The 18,756-nt window shown below is 34.6% G+C and overlaps 1 protein-coding gene across 2 annotated transcripts in view; it reads right to left on the reverse strand.

Moving 5' to 3' along the window:
- Positions 1-373: 373 nt before the first annotated feature.
- LOC111059678 (cryptochrome-1) overlaps positions 374-18,756 on the reverse strand; it is a 30,516-nt gene continuing 12,133 nt past the window's right edge. For both annotated transcript variants that reach the window (XM_039439897.1, XM_039439898.1), the window contains 8 exons: positions 17,170-17,258; positions 15,865-16,005; positions 12,862-13,029; positions 10,852-10,992; positions 8,935-9,086; positions 5,447-5,649; positions 2,802-3,094; positions 374-855 (listed from right to left, as the gene is read on the reverse strand). In XM_039439897.1, the coding sequence (XP_039295831.1) occupies positions 2,862-3,094; positions 5,447-5,649; positions 8,935-9,086; positions 10,852-10,992; positions 12,862-13,029; positions 15,865-16,005; positions 17,170-17,258 (1,127 nt within the window). In that variant the 3' untranslated portion in view covers positions 374-855; positions 2,802-2,861. The remainder of the gene's footprint in view (positions 856-2,801; positions 3,095-5,446; positions 5,650-8,934; positions 9,087-10,851; positions 10,993-12,861; positions 13,030-15,864; positions 16,006-17,169; positions 17,259-18,756) is intronic.

Genomic DNA, 18,756 nt, shown 5'->3' on the forward strand with positions numbered 1-18,756 from the left:
ACATTTTAAATTGATAAATTATTTATTAATTTTTGAGAAAACATAACAACAGGTCAATGTAACTTACTGAGCGCGAGGTCTACTGTTCACAGAACTACTAGTGAATACTGCAGTGATATTATTTTTATAAATAAATTAATGATGAATTATGGAGAATATCACACTTGAAGCAAAAATGATAACAATATCAAGAAAACTCAATTCGTAATTAATAATTTCTTCTCACAAATATATAATATTTTACAAAGGAATGTATTGAAATACTTCAAATTATTTACCTAATTTTTAAAATCTGGAGCGAAAGAGAATGGATAAATTATCTCAAGTAATCGGTAAAAAAATGTTCATAACTAATATAAAATTGCAAAATAAACCAAGGCTCCATTCTAGGATAGCTAAAACATGAATGCAAATCCTATTTCTTTTTCAATAATACATTTTAAATACTGTAAAATAACAGTTCAAAGTTTTGAGAATGATTAGGCTACTAATAATCAGTCAAAATACTAGGGTAGGCCTACCAAAAATTTAAAAATCGAAGATGATGATTCATGAAAAACATTTATAAATCCAACTTCTAAAAAAAATCGTGTTGAATAGATCGTTAATATTGAAAAATTACAATACATGGAAAATATATAAGTTTTGGAATAACACTTTACACCATGACCAATCATTGTCAAATCTTAACTTAAAGCTGTAGGTTTATATTATATTTATACTAATGAAAGCATTGTTTTCGTTGATTATAATTATATACACATCAATTTAAGTCGTAATATTAAAAGTCCATAATTTCATTGTGTAAACAATACACAGCCAATGACAGAAGTGGTCTATACTTCACGTTCAAACCTGAAATTGAGAAGATGAAGTCAATTAGAAATATAGATTGCAACAGTTGTTAATAATTATTGTTCTACAGACGAAAAATGTTCGTTCACAATGACTTTTGTACTAAAATTGCAAGAAAATAGTGAATGTTTAGTTAACTTATTTCTTAAAAACTTTGGATAACGGAAAAATACGTCTTTCCCTCATGAATACACAAAAGAAAATAATATGCATCATGTTTAGAGCCTCATTCATGATATAAACTTGATAAATGTGAAGGTCATGAAATACCACTACAGTGATTAAAATAGAACACGGTAATGAATAGGTAACTGATTAAATAATTAAATAAGACTAAATTCTAATTTAGTTCTGTTGAGGAAAAGCAAGAGAGGTTAGAATAGGAATGGGAGTGAGCAGGAAAGGTGAATGAAAGAGGTAAAATGAAATAATTGAAATGAATGCTGAGACACATCAACTGGGAACTCAAGGAGAATTGAATTTGTGGAGCGGAATATTCTGGATTGTGAAGAAGCAACAACAGCCAAATTTTTCTGAAATAAGAAATAGAAAATAAAAAATAATCATAACGTGATAAAGAAAGTAAATAAGTAAGAGTTGAGTACGTAAGCGAATAACTGTGGTTGTTATTAGTTATTCATTATAATACTCTTATCTTCAGATCCTATTTGTTCAGCAATCTTTGTCCACAGATTCCTTTGAACATCACGACGATGATATCTTTTGTCTCTCATATCCCGCAATGGAACATGCTCTTGAACCAAACTTATCAGCTTTTCACTGTCCATAAATACAATTTTATAGAACAGAACAACTTAAAAAACAAAGAAGACTGTGAAACAATTTTAGGTTAGGAACACTTTGTTGTCTCAGCTCGACTAGTTAGCTCGGCCGGATAGAGCCGGAAAATCCCATTCAATTCGGATCGAAAAATTGATCGGCCGGAGACGGCCGTATGAACCTGTTGCAATGTACGAGCATCTATTCCTTTCTTTGTTGGGGATCGTTCGGTCGCGTTCGGTAGTTTTCGGCCGATGCTAGTTCGACGAAAACGGTTCTAGTGGACGGCCCACTTTAAGCTTCTCAAGCTTTTACAAACGGTCCTAAAAATGACAGTCTTATACAACAAATTGAATAAATACAAAATAGTTATTTGTATATCTATAGTGAAAAGTACGACTTTTCCCCCCTGTGGGAAAAAGTTTGAAGCCCGAGGCGAAGCCAAGGGCAGCAATTTTCCTGAGAGAGAAAAAGTATTTTTCGCTCGTGATGTACACAACATTTTTCCTCCATCTACATTTTTTTTAGAGACTGCAAATAAAATCATTCTAATAACTTACGTATTGGTGACAATGATTCCTAACAACATAACCTAAATCTAAAACCTAAAAACCGGTCGTCTCATTGGCACTGCCGATTGCGCTATCTATCGGCAAAAGTTGTAACAATTATATCAGCTGAGCAGCTACCAAAAATGGCTGACTCCAGATCACGCGGTTCAGATTTGAATTGCAGATCAAAAATATTTGTTGGCTGGTATTTTGAATAGAATAAAATATTTTAAAAATTGTATAAATTTTTATTGTCTACTAATATTAAGAATATAATAATTATCATACAAACATAATATATTTCATGAGTTAATCAAATTTCTGGTTGTGGTATTGAATTCAGTTGACTCAATGACAGACACCTCTATTATGCTTTCTCATCTGAGCTTAGACCTTCTAACCTATTACAATGTAAGTTTCAAAATAGAGATGCTCCCCATGTTATTTAAATGGAGTCACTTTTACTCCCTAAGGAGTTTTTCTGTTTTTTACTACCGAGAGCGAAAAAGTGACACTTTAGTATTAGGTTTCAGGGAGTAAAGTAAGTACTTTAGACAGTAGGTGGAGGAAAATTGTTTTTATTATAATTGGAGTATTACTAAGTTTAACACTTACCTCCCGAGACACATAACCTCAAAACGCACCCGTCGAATCCTCTTTCAATTATCCTTCTTCTCACTTGTGCATAATGAACCGCTTCTGATTCAACTTATCCTTGTGTTTGGGCAGAAAGGGTGTGTTGAACATTGCCTTGTCGATGGACTCTTTCGAGTTCCTCTCGTTCTTGATGCCATTGACCACGTGATTCGACTGCGAGGAGATCTCACAGTTGTCCATCAACATCGTCATCACACCGTTGGAGGTGGTGGGGCCAGAGGGGGAGGGCAGTGGTCGCATTAGATGCATATCTGAAACAAAAAAGAATAATATGAAAAATCAATATAAACATTCTATATACACAATGAGTGCTGCTATCCAGAGATTGACAGTTTGGTGTAATTGGTTGAATCATGCCTAACTAGCAATTAGGAGGTATGCAGATTTGATTCCCGGGCTGGCAAACCAATAACTTATTATTTTTTCCCACAGTTACGTTGAAAAGTGGCCATTGCTGCACTGATTACAGAACGCAAAGAATCACTTTTCCGCTCTAGTGCGGGAAAAATTTTTCCTGCACTCCAGATTTGCAACATGGCAACGCAAAATACTTAGTAGGTTATATGGAGCAACAGTGCAGCAAAATCAAAATGAAGTTGGTAACAGTGACTGGGCTGCTATAGTGAGCAGAGGTGCAACGAAGCACAACGCGCAAATTATTAATTAGATATTATAACCAAGGACAACGAGGACTTTAGGATTTTAGGATTAAGGTTTTTATCAATAATAAAATTACACAGAAAAACATTTGATGGATTTCAGGCAATTTTACCCATAATTACCCACTTCTCATATTCAATGGTAACTGTAGGAAAAAATTAATGTGAAATACGTGCGCAAAGTTCCTCTGCTGCACTCAACAAACCATTCCGCCCTCGCCTTTCGGTGCAGCAAACTGTTACTTTGCGCACTAGTTGCACAAATAACTAATTCATCCTATTATCTTTATCCATTTATTGTTGTAGTTACTCCGCATTTTCCAATGCTCGAATTGATAATTTTGTTAACTTTTACCAGAATAGATACTCTTCTGATTTAGTAGAAAATAGATAATAGCTTAAGACCATATTATGTGCTATACATGTTTAACGCTAGTCTACGATTGAATGAAGGTATGGTCGCATTTATTATAATGTGTCCAATTCCAGGTTTAAACTAACAGCTGATCAATCTCCGTTTAAACTAGGATGGTGTATATATCCTTAGAATATTATGCACCATCCCAGTTTAAACAAAGTTGGATTAGCTGGTGGTTTAAATTCGGAATCTTACATATTACAGTAGTGTAATAAGCACGATTCCTGTAGTGCCTTCTCACCATAAAAACATGACTAAATAAAAACTCATGTAAGTTAATCCTAGATTTTCGTCAAACTCTGACTGTGCATACGCTCTCAAGTTACAGTAATTATAACTTAATATCGGGGCACCGAGCTTCGCTCGTTATTTTTATTTATTGATAAAAAGAACACAATTCTCTAAAATTATTGTGTTTATTATATTAAATTTACAGCTGGCTATACGTCAGCTTATGAATTTCGGGGATGCGATATTTTGATTTTCCACAGAATCACTCGCTCACTTTTTACTATACACAGACGACGAAAGTCTCAGCTGTTTCATCCAAGGATTAATTATCCTTTTAATGTCGTTCAGCGAGTTTTCCCAAGGATGAGACCTAGTGCAATCGAATTTTTATATCATAAACCTACTATGTTCCAAATTTCGTGAAAATCGTTAGAGCCGTTTTCAAGATCCGTTGAACATTAATGACCAGATATAAATATATAAAAATACAGAAATTGCTCGCTCAATATAATAGGATAGTGAGATTCAGGTTATCAAGTCAGTCCTACTTTTTCGTTACCACCGCCTTCTATAGTTCAAAGCTGTGATGATTGAAGTTATCCCAGTATATTTCATTGACAATCTCAAATCATATTGAAATATGATTGGGAGAAGACAACAGGCATAGCCCAAAACTGTCTTTTCCCAAATTTTTACAAATAAAAGTTTCAAAAAAGAATGAGGTTAGATTTCACTTGTCACTTCAAAAAGTCCAATTTACACTTCAAAACTAATGACTAAAATAAAAATGTCAAATTTTGATATTTTAAAACTAATTAAAAACAAAAATATTCACTGAAATCTCTTCAAATTTGAAATTTTTGAGTAATATCTGATGGAATACTGTATTTATTGTAGATAATGATCAATTCCATCTCAAATATATTCTATACATCGATAAAATATTTATTAGAATTATATTCAATAATACATTTTAATAATTAAGATGACATATTTTAGTAGATCATAATATTCCTACATATATAGTCTAAAATCAATTTGGAAACGGTCAATTAGCGGAGCTAGAAAAGGATGGAGTTATCTGCTTTGTTTATTTATTATTTATTTATACTTGTGGCTTTTATTGGCAGAGAGATGTTCTGACACGCCATAGTACTCAATTTTTCTCATTATAAAAACCTGAGTTTATAGGTTACATTGGGTAGATGCATCTATCTGGATGATCTGGATATTCTGGCAGACCTTAAAACTTGAATCTTCTCACTACAGTTTAATTGTATGAAAAAGCGACTGACTATTGTTTCGGAACTCGGCGAGGCGACTGTAGACCTGCTTGAGGCGCTCCATGTTGACACGTGACGCCTGCACGTGGTTGACCATGGGGAGGGGGAAGTCCTCGCCTATTATGCACTTGGCACTCCGCTGCAGCTCGACAGGGCAATTCCACGGCTCGTGGATGTACGCCGACGGAAAGTTCTTCAGGGCGGGCACGTATCTCCTGACAAAACAAAAATTTCGCAATAAATAAAAATTTTATTATTAATGAATATTATTTATTTTAAAATGAATTTATGAAATATTATTTCAAATAATAAATCTACTCATAATACATTATTTAGGGAGGAAATAAACTATAGTGAGGTCCACTTTATAATGACAGTGGATAAAGATAGGAGAATAGCGATGCCGATTCTCTGCATTGATTAATTATATTTCTACACAGTCAAAAACATATTTGGCATCGTTGTGGACCTAGAAAAGGATAGTACCACCGGCTTTGCCGAATGATAGACAAGGATAGCAAAACCAAAGTTGAACAAATACTGTCATTATAACGTAGACCTCACTATAGAGAAGCGGCCCCCAGGCAGAAGAACTCACTTATGAACAATTGTACTAATTTTTGTATCTACCACTTTTAATATTATATGTGCCGGTTGCACAACCGCCGATTAAATTTTAACCGTGATTAATTTCCACAAGAACCAATCAGAGAAGCCGTCTTTTCAAAAACGCCTTCTTTGATAGGTTCTTGTGGAATTAATCGGGGTTAAAATTTAACCGGTTGTCGTGCAACCGGGCCTTAGTGAGTCAATATAACTTTAAGAGGCGTTTACATTAGTCATGTTCCCTTAAATTCAAGTTTACTTGACTTCAATAAAACTTGAAACAGCGATGTTTGCAAAATGAACGATTTTTTTGCAAACTTGAAGTCAAGTCAACTTGAATTCAAGTTCTCATAATCTCAAAAGTCTTTACAAAGTGAAACATGATTAACCAAAAAATATAAATATAATTAATTCAAAAGTTTTCTTCTTCATCTGCATTATACATTTCTATTTAGTTGCTCTTATAAATTCTATATTGACTGTAGGTTAGATTTTACCTTCAAGTTGATTGCAAAAGTCGAACATGTTCAACATATTCTTGAGTCAAGAAAACTTAAAGATTCAAGTATTGAGTTCGATTTAAGTTTTGAATCGACAAAACTTGAAGAAGTGTTTACAATGCTATAGTGGAATAAAGTTTGTGTTTTTGTAGTTTCATGTTTCCTTGAATTCCAGGAAACTTGACTAATGTCTAGTACTTTGTATAGTTTCCTCTGATAAATAAGTCTGAATCAAAATTCAAGACAGACAGCTAAAATCACGACGTGTGGGCGCATAAAGGACAGACAGTCTGTGATATCTAACCAACTGTTATATAACTCCCAAAACACAAATAGCAATGAGCTAGATGATAAGTCACTACATCAATTTCGAAGACCAACGATTCCATCTGACCAGAATATGAATGATTCCGACCCAGAATACGATGGGAAGATGAGATTAGATTAGATTTCTTTATTTATGTATGTTACAATATTTACTGGCTTATACACTGATTTACATTAACTGACGACAATGCTAGTTATTCAACGAATTCCACAAAGTATAAATAATTAATCAATGAGAATAAATATAGAATGCAATCAGAATAACGATAATATAATAATGTGATGTAACTTCATAAATCGGCGGTGTTTCAACAAATAATTGTCCATTCTTTTAGAAGGATATAAAAATCTGGTGTGGCGCACTCACACAACTTTCCTTGCCGTTATGTCTACTATTCAAAGATTTGAGCCAGCTGATGACAGGGCAATAACGCTAGAAACACACGAGGTCTGCTATCTCTTCATAGTGAATCATTTAATAGAATCGACAGTTTGCAATTGAAATAATAACATTTTTTCGAATTTCAAGCTTATTTTTTTGCAATTTTAGGTGGAAATGTTACTGAACATTAATTGTAGAGATTTTCATGCTCAATCTTTTCCACTTGAAATTTTTTGTCTAAATTGTATCTGAAGCCTGATTGATAATTGGGAATCTAAAATCAAAATTTGCATAGATGGGGCGGAGCTCCTGGAATTTTTACAGATATGGGACTTGTGGCAGTTGATAGAGCTTATTAATGACTTTTTCAAGTATAAATTTGATCAATATCGTTGGAGCCGTTTTCGAGAAAATCGCGAAAAACCCTGTTTTTGACGACATTTTCGCCATTTCAGCCGCCATCTTGGATTGCATTTGATTGAAATTGTTCGTGTCGGATCCTTGTAGTGTAAGGACCTTAAGTTCCAAATTTCAAGTCATTCCGTCAATTGGGAGATGAGATATCGTGTACACAGACGCACATACACACACACACACACACACACACACACACACACACACACACACACAACAATACCCAAAAACCACTTTTTTGGATTCAGAGGACCTTGAAACGTTTAGAAATTTAGAAATTGGGGTACTATAATTTTTTTCGGGAAGCAATACTTTCCTTACCTATGGGCAAGCAAAGTAAAAATTGTAGTAAAGTTGATTATGTTCGAAAATAACATCTGAATAGGGCAAGGAAAGTAAAATATCCTTCTCATTAACAGACGACCGGGCTAAATTGAGATCAGAGATGATTTAATAAGGTTGGGTTATAGTGGATGAAGGAGATTCATTTTATTCATTTATACAATAAGTAAGTACATTATCAAAATGATAGGGAGTTGAAAAATAAGGTAACCTTGAGCTATTCCTCTCCCAAATTTAGATAACACATAGTTAAGTCTAGATTGATTGAAGACAGAGAAGCTTGGACGAGCCCACACTGGGCTGTAGAGCTAAATAAAGAATAACTAGTAGTTCTGTGAACAGTAGACCTCACGCAGTATTCTCATCCATAAGTACCTGATTGAAACTATAGACCTTATGGAAATACAGCAATAGACTGGCTTCTCCACACATCTGTGTAATCACTTTTCAGCTGATTTATGATGAATAATTCTATAGTCTGATTTTTAGTCTAATATTGGCGTATTGAGGAAGCTCCTTTTTCCTTTTATATTATCCTTGAAATGCAAAATTTCCAAAAACCTTGTATATACGTCGACGCGCAATTAAAAAAGGAACATACCTGTCAAATTTCATGAAAATCTATCACCGCGTTTCGCCGTAAATGTGCAACATATAAACATTTAAACATTAAGAGAAATGCCAAACCGTCGACTTGAATCTTAGACCTCACTTCGCTCGGTCAATTAAAAAAACGATTCGATCTGTGTAATGTTTCAAAGTATATGTGTTAAAAATTTCAAGTTTGTTGATGAAACCAATAAGATTTATCGTCGTACATACAAACCCACAAACGCACTCACAGCCTCAAGTCTTCCTCAAAAGTAGGAACTCGCTACGCTTATTTAATAAAATATTGATGAACTATTGAATTTTTTGCAAAATCTGACCTGATGAAGTCACCACTGGGGTCGGCAAGACGTCCAAAGCGAACCGGACAGTAGACGTGGAAAAACTGCTGGAAAAACGACGAGCAGGAGAGCCACATCCACATGCCTGCATTCACCGACCAATCGGCATCCAGCAACAGTTCATCAAAGACCTACAAATCAAATAAATCATTATTTTTTTAGCGTAGCATACGGCTTGTTAGAATTGCCACAGAAAAAAAAAAACAAATAGTGTAGTAATAGTGTACTTTGCTCATATACAGTAGTTCTTAACATCGAAATACAATAAAAGTCATCTAGAACCCTTAATCTATACTTTATGTAAAGGCCTTCCTTTACATATAGTATTGGCTATACATAGGAATTTGCTTTTACATGTACGGAAAAAGAAATTCATGTTTCATCACTTCTGAACTTCTGAACTAAGGTGGGCCGTCCACTGGAACCGATTTCGTCCGAACTAGCTTCGGTCGAAAACTACCGAACTCGTCCGAACGATTCCCCAACAAAGAAAGCTATAGATGCTCGTCCATTGCAACAGGTTCATACGTCCGTGCACGGCCGTCTCCGGCCAATCAAGTTTTCGATCCGAATTGAATGAGATTTTCCGGCTCTATCCGGCCGACCTAACTATAGTGAGGTCCACGTTATAATGACATTATTTTATTAACTCTGATGTTGCTATCCTTGTCTATCATTCGACAAAGTAGGTATTACTATCCTTTTATAGCTCCGCAAATCTGTTTTTGGCAATGTAGAAATATAATTAATTAATGCAGAGGCAAGGCAACGCTGTTCTTCTATCTTTATACACTGCCATTATAACGTGGACCTCACTATAGTCGAGCTGAGACAACATCATCCTAACCTCAAAATTGTATCACAGTCTTGTCTGTTTTTGTTTTTTGAACTTGTTCTGTCTTATAAAGTTTTAACTATGGACAATGGAAAGTTGATAAGTTTGGTTCAAGAGCATGTTCCATTGTGCGATATGCGAGACAAAAGATATCATCGTCGTAATGTTCAAAGGAATCTGTGAACAAAAGATTGCTGAACAAATAGGATCTGAAGATAAGATTATTATAATGAATAACTAATTTAGTGGATATTTGTTTATTCAATTTTCAAAATCATTGTTTATGAAAAATTTTGGTGGCTATGATAGTAGTTGATTCAATAATTAACAACTAGACTGACGTAAACGATTCCAATGGACGACCATATTCAGCCGAATTAACTGCCGGCAGATTCGTCCGATCCCACAATACGAACGGATCGGTTGAATACGGTTCCAGTGGACGGTTACCCTAAACCGATTAACTTTACATTTTGCATAACTACTCTTAATTTACCGAGGATGGTTACATGCCTATTTTCATGTTTGTTAATTAATTAATTATAATTTTGATAATTTAAACAAATTTAGTCAATTTTTGATACAAAATATCCGTAAGATAAGAGCCCAATCAAATAGTTTTTCTATTTATTTATTTGCCAAAAACAAAATACAAAAAATCTTTACAAAAAATAAATATAAGTACCTATATGCTTCTGCACTTAAACCAAGATACATACATTTATTTAATTAGATATAATAACGAAATGATATCCTTTATATTATTATTGTAAATTATCACAGTTGTTAATACTTTTAATATCAACATTGAACTATAAAACTAAATTCAATCTATTTGAGCTTTTAACAGACCCTTGTGAAGCACGGGATTCCTGCTAGTTATAAATAATAGAAGGTAGCCCTATGAAGAAAGAGTGAATGGGTAGTTCTAAACATATAATTCTTTAACCCGAGCTATGGATATCTTTTAACAAGATAGTCTCTTGCCAAATCACCTGTACTATAGTGAGATTCTCGTTATAGTCATACATAAATGATTAGAATGAAATGGAGATAATTACCACCATTCCTTTCTCCCAGGACACCCAGAGGTCGCCTCTAGTAAGGAAGCAGGCGACCGCATGCCTGGCTAGATGGTGGATCCACCCCTCCTCCCTCAGCTGATGCATTATCGCGTCGATCCAAGGGAATCCAGTTTGGCCCTGACACAAATATAAAAATATTTATGAAAGAGATCCATTAATAATTGTAGGGCAAGATATGAGTTAACATGACTGAAAGGATACTAAATAATCGTTAAAAATATTAAGCATTATAGGCTATAGTGAGGTCCATGTTATAATGGCAGTGGAGAAAGATAGGAGAACAACGTTGCCGAACCTCTGTCTTGTCAATGCCTTCTATAGACGGTAGCTGATACAGGTTTATTGATGTAATATTAACTCTTCATTCTCATTTAAAAAAAATCAATTATTATAATCCTGATAGGCTTTATACTACACCTTGTATGTTAGGATTGAATTATTTATAATATTTTATTTGAATAATCATAAAACATGTATGGACTTGTCACTTTCTCTTTAACAGGTCAATGGGTCAATAACAGGTGATCAATGTATCATACAGGTTTATTGATGTAATGTTAACTGTTCATTCTCGTTTAAAATAATCAATCATATTTTATTAGGCAAGAAATTATATTTTTCAATAATGAATTTTCATAATTAAGATGTAATATTTTGTTAATTAATTATTAATTCTATATTGTTAAAAGATATGGCAACAGAGCATAGCGAGAAAGAGATAGCGCTATCGGCTTTGTTGAATGATAGACAAGGATAGCAATACCATTGCTAATCAAATACTGCCATTATAATGTGGACCTCACTATAGTACAACATATTGCGTAGTGGTAGTAGTAGTTGTTGTTTTAGTAGTATTATTTTTATCTTTAGTTCCAAAGAAAAAAAATGTGATTATTAATGATTTATCCGATTCTCTCACGGTTCCCATGACATACAACCGTAGTTAAATTTAATACACGTACTTGCAACCGGGATATCAAAACACATCATTGAATAGTAATAGTTTGAAACTCCTTCTCTTTAGTCAGAGAGATATTACTTTTAATACGGCTCTCTCTCGAAGACGGAGAGGTCCGATACTCTTTCCTTCACTAATCACTCCCACAACCTAACAGCATCCAGCATGCTTCCTCTTCACTACTCTGCCCATGCTACAAACTGTGCAACGAGAAACAGGTTTTTCCTCTTCATATGAAAAGTAATATCTCTCGGACTATAGGATTCCTCCTACATGAATCGTTTGTTCCTTCTGTACCTCTATTAACATCTATTGTAGACCTCTGTTCCTTCCCCTCTTTATTATTATACATCACAATTTATTTTATTTAATCATCAGAATTACAAAACTTATAGAAAAGTACCACAGGCTTATAAGCCCAAAACCGTTCCAATTCTAATTTATACAACAGTCCAAATGTAGCTAGGTTATGTGTCAATTAACATTCTTCTATTACACACTCAATTTACAAATTCAAATTCAAATTTTTTATTAAAAAAAAAAACAAAAACAAAACAAGTATTACAATCACTTCAATAATCGCCCATATGGACCTCTAGGGTCTGTATTTGGGTCGTTGTTACAGTAGGTAGCCAATCATAAAGTAATACAATAATATAAACGTTACTATATCAATTAAAAACACACAATTATTGATTTGGTATATTTATTTATTTTATTTATTTGTTAATACAATTACAAATCATATGAATATGATCAAGAAAGAACGACAGTCATAACCCAAAACTATTCTGTTCCCAAATTTTGATAAAAAACATGACCATAAAAATAGGTTATGTTCTTACTGTGGAAAGTTAAAGTTCAATTTCTGTCCAAAAATATATAGGAGCTGGAAATTTTGAATGATTAAAACACCAAATTATAGTCAAATATTACATTTGATATTACTATTGTTTTGCATGCATTCATTTGTATATTTGCATTGTATTTTGTGTGTGTAAATGATTGAATTGAGTTGTTGAACTTACGTTGGCCCACTTGGCAAGCGCTTCAGGATTGTTGGTCCACGGTATCTGCACACAGATGGGATTGCCGACCATTCGGTCGAAGTTGGAGTTGTTTGTCGCCGCACAGTAGAAGAACTCTCGCCACAACAGCTGACCGTGCAAAGAAGGAGGCGGTGCTGCTTTCTTTATCTAAAACACAGCAAAAATAATTGATTAAAAAAATTAATTAGGATATCATTAAAAACACAGGGGAAAATAATTTTGTTTTGTTATATTGGCATAAATAAAAAATTACAACATCTTAAGGTGCGTACAGATATACGCGCCTCCAACCCGCTCCGCGCACGCTCCGCCCTCGTTCCGCCATCGCTCCGCAGTCGCACCAATCATGAACGTTACGGGAGATGTTAGCTCTTCTCGCGCTCCACTCTTGCTCCCCGGTCGATCATCAATCGCTCTGCTCGAGTGACGTTCGGTTGCGGAGCAAAGCGCAAGTCTGTACGCACCTTTATAAATACATAATGAAAGCAACACAAATTTGACAACATGGGAAAATACTATTACAAAATAGAATGGAATGCCTATTGAGTATTTGCATCTCGAGGTGCTACACCTGTTTGAGATGTTCATATAAAAATTGATTGAATTGAAAAAATCTTTATTCATAAAACATGTAAAAATACAGATGAATAGTGTCACAGAACTTTATAAGTTCTGTAGTTTATAAGTTTATTAGCCTAAGTACTAATTACAAACAAATGTCATACACAAAAAAATATTATAAAAACTCCTGCAACGAATACAGGGATAAGCCTACCAAATATTCCTTCAACTCAATACAATCTTCCAAAATTTTCAAATCGTTTGGCAATTTTGTAAAAATGATTAGAAAACTAGTGCTAAAAAGTAATTACAGAGGCCGACAGTCGCATATATGAAGTGACACATATTACATAGCAGTATCGATGATTTATCAATTTTAGCTTCGAAGTATATTGTACACTATTATGAATTCTCATCTATTTCACTATCCATGTCGAACTGCAAGTTAATAATACGTTTTGAACTATTTTTGACGACACTACAGTCTAAACTAATCAGAACATAAGAATCTAAGATTAAGTATAAATTAAGTATAAAACTCAAGGAGTATTTAATATCATCTCTGTTCTCCCTTCAAGAGTTCACAGATCACACTGTAGGTTTATGATTGTTGTTTATCAATATTTGCTATTTCTATAAGATGTTTAATACTGTTTTAACTACTTTTTATGTTATGTTTGTTTGTATTACCGTATATTGACGCTGTTCCTGATGTACCTCTACATGATTATGAATGAAGATTTTTCAATTCAATTCAATTGAATTGAGTTTCATTACCCACGCACAAGCCTGGAACTCATGTAGGGAGCATCCTCAGAAAAAAGTAACACATTGAGTATATTATATCTCCTACAGCAAGACGGTCTTATTGGTCAGATTGAGACGGTTCTTCCGTTGGAAGGGTGGCTGCTTTAGACCAGCTCCACTGAGCACTAATAGACAGTTCGACTCAGTCACTGTCGATGTTGTAGAACTGTTCCATAATGAAATAAAAATACACAAATATGTTGTCAAATTCACGAGTCACTGATATTATTTTATGAATCCAGCTTAAGATAAATCAGAAACTTATAAATTTGAACTAAATTTATCACATTTTTTAAGGTAAATGTATCACATGGAAGAACAACTCCATTGACAGTTTTTCCGTGGTGCAAAACCACAGAGATGTGATTTTACAGCCATGTCTATTAGTGAAATAAAAACACAAATAAATATGTCGTCAAATTCTACAGTTTTGACAGAAACATTTTGACAGTATTTACATGGTACAGGACCATGGTTTCGTGACCACACACGTCACATTTTCAAGTTGACTTTAAAGTTGACGTTTAAAGTTAGACTTTAAAGTTGGGCTTTAAAGTTAATGTTTAAAGTTAGACTTTAAATTCAGCTTGAAAATGTGACCTGTGTGGTCACGAAACCATGGTCCTGTACCATGTAAATACTGTCAAAACTGTAGAATTTGACGACATATGTGTGTTTTTATTTCACTAATAGACAGGGCTGTAAAATCACATCTCTGTGGTTTTAAAAACTGTCAATGGAGTTGTTCTTCCATGTGATAAATTTACCTTAAAAAAATGTGATAAATTTAGTTCAAATGTATAAGTTTTCTGATTTATCTTAAGCTGGATTCATAAAATAATATCAGTGACTGGTGAGTTCTAATAATCAGGGTGCAGAAGCTGATCATGAGGGTCATCAACCAGAAGCCTCCACGCTATTCACCAGACCAGCTATTCAATGAGTTTGACGTGATGGATGCAAGACAGCTTTACTCCAAGGAGATACTATGCAGATTACACAAGAACCCAACAACATTTCAAACTAGAAACCACAACCACAAATACAGGAATCTTCTCATCACCAGTGTTGCAAGGAAGGCACTATACCAGAGACATTTCAATCATTTAGCACCAAAATTATATAATCTACTTCCTGCAAACTTTAAACAGATTAATCATCCTAGAAAGTTCAAAGCAATAGTAGACAATTGGATGATGAACAAAGGAAGACAGAACATAGAAAACATTATTTCAAATAACAACTAACCACCTAATGACTTACTAAACACTAACTAATTGATAATACGCACAAAAAACTAACAAAACCTACTCTAGAACATGGTACGCCATAGTGGATGGAGTAGGTCAATTTCCACACAGAAAAAACTGAACAAGTAGAGGACACATTATAAGAATCTTTTGTAACTAACTATTGTATGTAATATTGTAATTTATCTAATATTTTCGTAATTGATGTTGTATGTAGTTTTAGTTTTTTTGGGAAATAAACATTTATTTATTATTTTTTATTAAATCTTGCACAACTCAATCTTATGTGACAATACAATAAATACAATCAAACCTAAGTATCAATTAGAAAAACAAAACAAAATCAAGAATACAGTACAATTACCTTTTTATACAGATCCGACAGTTGATAATAGAACAGTCTTGTAGACAAACATCCAAAACGTAGATATGGACTCAGACCAGTTTGACTTGCAAGAAGAGATTGTGGAGTCATTTTGGGCCTACCAAAGGAAGCTACCCATGCCTAGAAAACACAAAACAATTGAAAAGTTATCGCAAAAACAAATAAAAGTTGTCACAAAACAGGAAATATATCACAAAAACATCGAAAATCCATCGTAGAAACATTATAACTTATGATGTATGTTTATTGTTTATATTTTCTATCTTGATAAACCAATCAATGCCTGTGGTTCAGGACAGTTTTGGAGGGGCAAAAAGAAAAACCCAAGAGACCAGAGATGGGCGAAACTCCAGGCACAAATGTGGGTCAAGAGGCTGAGTCGAGGGTGGCTGGGCGCCGGGCGCCCTAGAGGCAGTTTGGCGTCCCCTCTCTCAGCGGAAGGACCTACAAAAAGGCCAGGAGTGGAACTCACATAGGTCACGATTTTGTGGGTGGAGAGGCCAAAACTCACCACTGCTGAAAGAAGGGCGGCCATTTAGGCAAAACTTCTACGGAGAGGTGAGGCTTTTGACCCTGAGAAGTTTCGGAGGGGCAAAAGAGAAAACCCAAGAGACCAGTGATGGGTGAGAAACAAGGCACAAATGTGGGTCAAGAGGTTGAGTCAAGGGTGGCCGGGCGCCCTAGAGGCAACTTGGCCACCCCTTCCTCAGCGGTAGGACCTTCAAAGAAGGCCAGGAGTGGAACTCACGTAGGTTACGAGGACTAATCAGTCTGAAGAGACTGCCAAGTATATCACACTGGATTGCAACCAAGTGATGAATGGAATGTTAGTATAGGGAAAAACTCCTGGTTCTTGTGAAGGACATAGGTATTGGTTTGCCCAACTAACATACTACTTGGGACCCACAATAAGCTCCGGTTGACGTGTGGGGTTCTTTGAACCTTTGGATCCTTGAATCCGTCCCTTCAAAAACAATAAACAAAATCAATGCCTGCTGGTTCAAAAGCCTTTAAAGCTGGATTCCCTCACATTAGTGTCAGAGTCAGTGACAGGTACAGTGATGTTATAATTTCCATGATTGTTGTATTTTCATCACTTATCAAACGCACAAGCCTAGAGCTCAGGTGGGCATTATCCTCAGTAGAATAATTATATTTATTACTCATATGAGCATAAAAAATTGAATCAACAAACTTAAACCAGAATAGAAATACATAAAACTAAATTCATTTGATTAGCATCAAATGATTTATATCGATAGCTATTGAAATAAAATAGCTTACTTTTCTTTCCAAATGCCGTTCAAGCCTGGCTAAGGCTTCTGATTCCCCTCCTTGCCAAACCGGAGGCAGTAAGCCTTCTGTGTCAAAGCCTATCAACACAAACAAACAAAACTATTAATTTGACATAGCATAATTTAATTGAATGATGTATACAAACAAATTATGTAAGTGGGTCAACAAATAAGTAATAATAAATAAGAAAAGATACATGATAGCGAACATGATTATAAGTTGAATTCAAAGAGCTTGCTAATTAAACCATTCATTCTTTAATTAATTCATTCAATTTTCAAATTTATTTTTCAAATTACCTATTCTATTTGTTTATTTTTTAAGTTACCTATGCTGAACAAATAAATAGAAATTTAGTGAATGGATCAAATCTTATAACTTACTAAAATTTACTAATTGATCACTTTAGCTAGCTCTTCCAGTGAAGACGAATATTATCACGTTTGTCGATCGGAGTAAATGAATAAAATAAAAAACTGAATGAATATGTATAGAGTATGACTAGCCGTCAGGCTCGCTTCGCTCGCCCTATCCGTCTAGCAAGGGGGCTCCACCCCCTGGAACCCCGACTGGATCGTCCTAAAATGAGATCAGCGGGCCCGCTTCGCTCGCCAAAAACGCAGATTTTGGACGTATCTTTGACGTTATTTCAAATTCCTTCTAACACAACATTATTACACCCTAGCTTAGCTTATGTACTAAATTTGAACAATTTCTATTCATTTGTTCTCGATAAATCTGAGAAAAGGCAAAAAAACGCTAATTTTGGGCGTAACTTTAACGTTATAGCAAATTCCTTCTAACACAACATTATTACACCCTAGCTTAGCTTCTGCACTAAATTTGAGTAATTTCTGTTCATTTGTTCTCGATAAATCTGAGAACAAGCAAAAAAAAAAAAAACGCTAATTTTGAGCGTGTCTTTGACGTTATTGCAAATTCCTTCTAACACAATATTATTACACTCTAGCTGAGCTTCTGTACTAAATTTGAACAATTTCTGTTCATTTGTTCTCGATAAAACTGAGAAAACGCTGGAAAACGCAGATTTTGGGCGTATCTTTGGATTTTTTTTTCAAATCTGTTCTTAGTGCGCCTCTAAAGGGCCAACTGAACATACCTACCAAATTTGAACGTTTTTGGTCCGGTAGATTTTTAGCTCTGCGAGTGAGTGAGTCAGTCAGTCAGTGAGTGAGTGCCATTTCGCTTTTTTATATATAGATAAAATATATGAATGAATGCTTACTCACAGAGTTTCACAAGTGAAGGCAAACCAAACTCGTCATTGTGATCGTCGGCAATTAGAGTAAATGAACAGGTATATGAATGAATGAATCGTGACTCATCGAGCTCCTAAGTGAAGGCACTCCAAACTTGTCATTACGGTCGTCATTGTAGTAAATGAATCAAATAACTGAATGAAACAAATAGATTTCATGAGTTGTATAATGTTTTTATGGAAAATTAGATGAACTTGGATTTGAATGAATGCATGAACGAATGGTGACTTACCGAGTTCATCTAGTGAAGGTACACCAAACTTGTCATAATGATTCGTCGGCGATTGGAGTAAAT

This window comes from Nilaparvata lugens, chromosome 13 (assembly GCF_014356525.2).
Source record: "Nilaparvata lugens isolate BPH chromosome 13, ASM1435652v1, whole genome shotgun sequence".
Taxonomy (NCBI): domain Eukaryota; kingdom Metazoa; phylum Arthropoda; class Insecta; order Hemiptera; family Delphacidae; genus Nilaparvata; species Nilaparvata lugens.